General features: G+C 48.8%; 1 protein-coding gene across 1 annotated transcript in view; it reads right to left on the minus strand.

Annotated features, from left to right (window-relative positions):
• Positions 1-460, minus strand: part of LOC119302630 (triosephosphate isomerase, chloroplastic) — a 4,718-nt gene extending 4,258 nt beyond the window's left edge. The window contains exons 1-2 of the mRNA XM_037579671.1: positions 149-460; positions 6-32 (exon numbers count right to left, since the gene is read on the minus strand). Of these exons, the coding sequence (XP_037435568.1) occupies positions 6-32; positions 149-301 (180 nt within the window). The 5' untranslated portion in view covers positions 302-460. The remainder of the gene's footprint in view (positions 1-5; positions 33-148) is intronic.
• Between the last annotated feature and the right edge of the window lie 6,724 nt (positions 461-7,184).

Consider the following 7,184-nt stretch of genomic DNA (forward strand, 5'->3'; position numbering starts at 1 on the left):
CTTACGCACTTCCAGTTGCCTCCGACGAAGAACTGCAAAACGACATCAGGGGAGGGAGTTATCAGGCGCGAGCAATGACTTTCACCGGGGAAATATTACGGGTAGAGGGGAGGGCAAGAGGGCGGGGATTGGAGGCGCGCGGCGGTACCTTTCCGGATCCGGCCATGGCGACGAGGCGCTGCGCGCGGCGGCGGGAGCAGCCGAGGCGGAGCTGGTGGTTCTGGTGGTGGTGCTGCGGGGCCGGTGCGGCAGCGGCGAGGCGGGAGAGGTGGGAGGAGGCGAGGGACGACGGCGCCGCCATTCTCTTCTCCCTGAATCAAATCTCTACGTCGCGCGCTCCTGTGGTGGTGCGGTTGGTGGGCGAGGGAGGGAGGCTCTGACGATGATGCGCGCAGCAGCCACCACACCAACCAGGGGAGGGAGAGGGCGCACGGGGGAGCAGAGGAAAAGGGGAAGGCGAGGGCGACCCGTGCGGCCACGGTGGCTTTGTGTATGGCCGGCCGCCTCCGCCCGCGCCTTATCGGCCCACGGATAGGGTGCCGAGGGCCGAGGATCCCCCTACGTTCGCAACGGCTGTACCTACCAGGGCCGGGCCGGGCCGGATGCTGAGGGCGACAGGCCACCGCGCGCCCTGGCCCCTGAAAACCCACGCAAGGGGATGAAAGGAACTGCTCTGTCCGTCCATCTCTGATGCCTACTTCTCCGGCAATGTACGAGGTAGAGGCTCAAACTTGGGTGTCAGAGAGACCATGGTTAGGGTTTTTTCTTGAAAGAAAAAGCATCCCATCAAGGGTCAAGTCTTTTGGTATTTGTGCTCGCGTTTTTCTGAATTTATTTCAGATTTTTTGAGGATGTTCATTCAATGGAAGAGAAGGCGTCCCCGTTGACCACGGATGCAAAAAACATGGAGGTCAGAGCTTCTGTGATGATGCTGAAGTTTGGTCTGATTTCTATCTTCCTGGGCTACATCCAGATGCATGGTCACGGGATATACTTTGTGACAACCGTTTCACGGACGTATTAAGATTATATCGCTCATGTGGCCTATATGGTACTCGAGAAATAGATGGACTCACTAGGAAGAACACATGAGCACTTATACAACAATTTTGTGGGTTGTGGCTGGAGACCTCCGAAGTAAGGATGAGTCAAGATCAACTATATATGATGCTACAATCAGTTCGAAAATTAGTCGGGAGGTGTTGCCCCTTCACCATCATCTTGCTCGATGTATGGTGCAAACCCAACGAAGGTGTGATGGATCCAATAGTTGTCGAGACAATGCCTTTACGAGATGGAGTGATCTTTGCAAAACTCGGGGTTTCCACACATGTGACCTTGAGGATATCTAATATCATGGCCAAATTTGTGCTAGGTGTGCTTGCACTGATGGTTATAGAGAGTGGGATGGACTTTGAACCTCATTCCCTAATCAGCATCCAGATGGCTGACTATCCCGAAAGTACTTTTGTTGTATAAAGCTATCAAAATTTGGCACAAAAAAAGGTACATATACAGATTTTTAGGAAGGAAATTTACAGCCTGAGGTGGAGTGGTAGGGTAAGATTTAGGGGAATCCACCATCAATGGGAGAGGACACTTACCCCATACGCTTGAGGGGTTAATGGGGTCTACTTAGGTCCCTCTGCTATGGTGCTTCAGGGTACTGACAATTCACAAACATTAGAGATGCTAGCGTGTGTTATGAGGCACTATCTTTGGATAGCGATCTACATCTAACAATAATGAGAAGAAACAATGATGCCTATCTGTTATAACCAGCCCGAAAGATGGAACTTGGGGTTAGTATGCTCATCCAGGAAATTTATGCTCGGACACTAGAGTTTGTCTCCGCACGGTTTTGTCATGAGAAAAAAGAGAGCAATGAGCAAGCCCATGACAAGGCGGATTCGCGCCCGCATCGAATGGGGCCCATGGATCCTCCCGCCAAAAGGGGCGAGGGGGCAATGCCAAGGTGCACTGGTGCGAGGCATGGGCAGAAGAAGGGAGCATGGGAGTTTTTTTTTTAAACAGATACATGAGAGTAGTGACTGAAATTGGGTTAGATAGATGCTTAGCGCTAAATAGTTTTTTGGAAAGAAACATAAACTGTATTTATTAGACACTGTCATTAAGCAAAGGTACAATATCATCCATAGGCTCCTCAAACCAATCCCTTGTCACAAAAAAATTCGCTAACCTAACAAGTTCTTATTTGCTTCCCTATTACACTGTTCAAATCTAGTGAGAGAGAAATCACATGACATATAAATAACAATCATCGAATATGGGGGCCTAGAGGATTGGATGGAGGCGTAAAGGTTGAAATAGTTTTGTTTCTCTACTCTTCGTGTTTTCGGAGTTTCAAAAGGCAATGAATAAAGCCATTGAATCAACTAAACAAACGGATATAAGGGGAGTAAAAGTAAAAATTGCAGGTGGGAGGAAAAAAATTGCACGTGCCGAATCCATAAAGAAGGGCAGACTTCCTCTCCAAACAATTCGTGCTAAAATTGATTATTGCTGCTATCCAATTCGAACTATCTATGGAGTATTACGTGTAAAAAATTGGATATTCGTAGAAGAGAAAAAATTTCTACAAACAATACGTATGTGCACCAAAAAATCTGATAGCACACTTGCACCATCTTGTCACATACTTACAAAAAAAAACTGAAATGCACCAAAATCATATAATCCTCGAAAATATTACTAGTATTATACTACGTTCTTGCGTCTTGCATTATCCTCACTGAATATTATACAAGTAGACAAGAAAGATTTAGTTCTCAAGTCTCTCCCAAAAGTCCTTCAAGTAGCCCTGGACGGGAGATTCTGATCGCATCTGAAGGACGAGGACATCATAGCGGAGGCGGAGGCGGTCGCCGTCGACGTGGTCCTCCGCCCACTTCAGGAGCTCCTCCCGTTTGACGAAGTCGTGCACGTCGACGCTCCACGAGGACCGGTCAGGGTAGATCATCCCGTGAATATCGCGCGGCTCGATGAGGCGGCTGAACGCCGGCACCCCCGCGCGGTCGAGGATGCTCACCTGGCACATGGCGGTGGCAGTCTTGCCGGAGTTGTTGGTCCCGGCGAGGTGGAGGCCAGCGCCGACGCAGAGGCCGCGGGCGTGGGGATGGTAGGCGGCCTGCCAGTCGATGCCGCCGACGCGGAACTTGCGGGACTTGATGGAGGAGCCGTCGACCATCCTGTGCACGAGCTTGTAGCCGTCGATCTGGAAGAGGTGCGTCCCGGTCACCGGCCGCGCGCGGACGGAGGAGGAGGAGAAGGAGTGCACGGCGCGCTGGTAGGCGCCGCGCAGGGCCGGCAGAATCAGCTCGGTGGCGGCGGCTCCTGTCATGGCGATCGATGGTGGATACGATGTGCGTACGGGACGTGCATACCGTTCTTGTGTGTATTATATGCATGGGCTATGATGCAATCAGTGTTTCTCAAGATTTCCTTGTGATATCCACGTCAACATCCTAGGAAAGAAACCCTTTCCTAGGATTTTTCACACCGAAAAACCTAAACTTACGCTCGGGGTGGTTAGGATTTTATACGGACCCCTTTCCCTCCCTTCCTCCCTTTCTCCCTAATGTCCAACCATAATTTTACATGTTCCTCGTAAGAGTTTGGGTGTGTTTGGATTGTGGCTAAAGTGCACCTTACCAAAATTTTGGTCATGACCCAAAGATTGGTTTTTGTTTGGATGGTTGCCAATTTTTTGGCATGCCAATGAACTTTAGCCAACTCTAGTTCATTTTTCTTGCCAATGTTGATCAAATTATGGGCAACCAAAACCTCAACCAAAATTTTGTCTAGCCAATGCTTTGGTGGGGCAACCTTCGGCACAAACCAAACACATCCTTTGTTCCATGCTAAAAAAAACTCATGATATTCTGACTGTATATAGTTAGCACCTCTCTTCTGTCACAATACCAAGAGTTTTGCTACACTTACGAATTTTTTTCTTTTTTTTTTGCGGGGAAACTTCCAATTTATTCATTTTTGATCATGGCAGTACAACGAACACCAGAAATAAAAATTACATCCAAATCCATAGACCACCTAGCGACTAGGTTTACAGTACTACGTGGGTGGATTAGAGAAAATTTAGTGGCTTGTTAGAGGTTTTGAAAATGGCACCTTGGATTTATTTAGGCTCAATTTTGCTCTAATTATTCTCATCCCTAAGGAAAATGATGCCAAAGATATGGAAAAGTTTAGAAATTGTGCTGTGAAGACTTTGACCGAAACCATGACTAATATGTTTTCTCCCATTAGCATAGACTTACCTCTCCTAATCAATCTGTCTTTATTAGGGATAGATGTATCCTGAAGAGTGTTGTCATGGCCCATGAGGTTAGACATACGATTCATAATAGGACTAGTTCTGAGGAGCTTATTTTAAAACTCGATTATAAGAAAGCCTATGACAGAGTGAGATGGGATTTCCTTTTGGGAAATGCTTTCTTGTAGAAGTTGTGGTGAGAAGTTGATTGGTTTGATATTGATGACCCGTATTTTACTGGGGGCAAAGGTCTCAAACAGGGTAACCCCCTTTCTCCTATCCTGTTTAACCTTGTGTGTGCCTGATTTCTTTGCTAAAACGTTGTACAAAGCTACCGGCCATGGTTTAGTTTCTGGGCTTTTACCCAATGTCATTCCTGGTGGTGCGTAGTTTGCAGTATGCTCATGACACTTTGCTATTTATTGATAATTCCATTGACAAGGTTAGAAATTTTGAATGGATCTTGTCCAGATTTGGAAGTTTATCTAGTATGAAAAATAACTTCCATAAGAGTGCCTTTTGACTATCCATCCTAGTGAGGTGCCCAAAATCTTTTGTTGTAAAATTGGTTCATTTTCCTTCGAGTATTTGGGAGTGCCTTTGCACTTTGATAAACTGAGGAGAGATGACTTACAACCTATCATTTATAGGATCATTAAAATTATTTCAGGTTGGATGGGTAAGACTTTGTCTTTCAGGGGTAACTTATTTTATTATGCTCCTATATTACTAGCAATCTTGCTTATCTAATGTCTATGATTAAATCTCTCAAATGGATAATTAATGTCATTAACTTTCAAATGAAACACTTCTTCCGGGGAATATGGATGATTCTCACAAGTACCATTTGGCCTGTGGGGTTTTGGTTTCTAGGAAGAAGAAATTTGGTGGTCTAGGTGTCTCTAATCTGGGGATTTTAACATGGCTTTACTTGCCTCTTGGGTAAGAGATATTTTGAGAGTGGGGATAAAGATTGGGAAAGGATTTTGGATTTTAAATATATTACTCTACCTTTTTGTTGTCTAAACCTTGGCAATGGTTCTCTTCTTTGGAAGAGTGTTACTTGGGTTTCAATGCTTCTAGGACCATTTAGAGCATCTCCAACCGTTGGCCCCCCAGGCGGCTCGTAAAATCGCCGCCTGGGGGCGAACCGGCGCTAAAATCGGCCTGAGGGCTTTCGGGTTCTCAGCCGCCGGCCCCAGGGTCGCCCCCAGAAGGCGTGTTTAATACTTTTTGAAAAGGAATTCGGCTAAAATCCGGCAAACGGAACAAAGTTTCAGCTAAAATTCGGCGAACATGACATTACTTAGGCCACTTAAATAGTTTTTTACATAGGAAACTGAAAATACTAAAAAAAACAAAGGCCGCAACTACGGGGCGAAGAACGCGCTGAGCACGGTGAAGTCGCCACCGTCGCCACCATCGCCGTTGCCATCGTCGTCCTTCTCCTCCTTCACGCAGCCACCCCTGCTGGACCCTTGCCCGGGGTCGCCCTGGCGGATCGGTGGCGGCGCGTCCTCGTCGCTGTCGTCGTCGAGGACGACGACGCCCCCCTCGTTGCGGCCCCGGCGCTGAGCGGCGAACTGCTCATAGGCACGGCACTGGCGCTCCAGCTCTGTCCGCGCCCAGTCTTCACGCGCCCACTTCAAGGCCGCCTCGTCGGAGAGCCCCGGCTCCGTCTTCACGACGGCGAGCCATGGCTCTGTCTTCAGGGAGGCGAGCCCGAGCTCCGTCTTCACGGCGGCCAGCTCCGTCTTCGGCTTGACGAAGCGGGAAGGGGCCGAGGAGGAGGCGCGCCCGCCCTCGTTGATGATGATGTCGGCGCTGCGGGTGCGCTGGCCGAGCGGCGTCTCTGCGGGCTCGGCCTTGACGCTGAACAGTGCCAGCGACCCAGAGGAGTGTGAGGAGGAGCGGGATGAGGAGGAAGAAGAGGACGCCGTCCTCCTCGGCATCCATTGGCCACCGCTACGGACCGGGGCGGCAGGGTACTTGAACGGCGGGTCGTTGCCGCCCTCGAGGTGCCGGAGAACGGCGTGGAGCGTGCGGCTGGGGGCGCCCCCACCACAGGCGACGCCCCTCGCTGTTCTTGGTGCCCCGCACCACCGACGCCCCATTGGTGGAGGCAAGCCGCTGCGCCTGCCGGTGCTGGAAGTACGCCGCCCACGCCTCGTGGTCGCCGGCGGCATACTACGGGAGGGCCCGCTGCTCCTCCATTAGGGACGCCCACACCTGATTGACCTCATGGCGAAGTAGTCGGGGCGCATGTCGACGTCGGGCAGCGGGGGGATGGCGATGCTGAAGGAAATATACCCTAGAGGCAATAATAAAGTTATTATTTATTTCCTTATATCATGATAAATGTTTATTATTCATGCTAGAATTGTATTAACCGGAAACATAATACATGTGTGAATACATAGACAAACAGAGTGTCACTAGTATGCCTCTACTTGACTAGCTCGTTAATCAAAGATGGTTATGTTTTCTAACCATGAACAAAGAGTTGTTATTTGATTAACGGGATCACATCATTAGATGAATGATCTGATTGACATGACCCATTCCATTAGCTTAGCACCCGATCGTTTAGTATGTTGCTATTGCTTTCTTCATGACTTATACATGTTCCTATGACTATGAGATTATGCAACTCCCGTTTGCCGGAGGAACACTTTGTGTGCTACCAAACGTCACAACGTAACTGGGTGATTATAAAGGAGCTCTATAGGTGTCTCCAAAGGTACATGTTGGGTTGGCGTATTTCGAGATTAGGATTTGTCACTCCGATTGTCGGAGAGGTATCTCTGGGCCCTCTCGGTAATGCACATCACTTAAGCCTTGCAAGCAATGCAACTAATGAGTCAGTTGCGGGATGATGTATTACAGAACG

Source organism: Triticum dicoccoides, chromosome 5A (assembly GCF_002162155.2).
Source record: "Triticum dicoccoides isolate Atlit2015 ecotype Zavitan chromosome 5A, WEW_v2.0, whole genome shotgun sequence".
In the NCBI taxonomy this organism is placed as follows: domain Eukaryota; kingdom Viridiplantae; phylum Streptophyta; class Magnoliopsida; order Poales; family Poaceae; genus Triticum; species Triticum dicoccoides.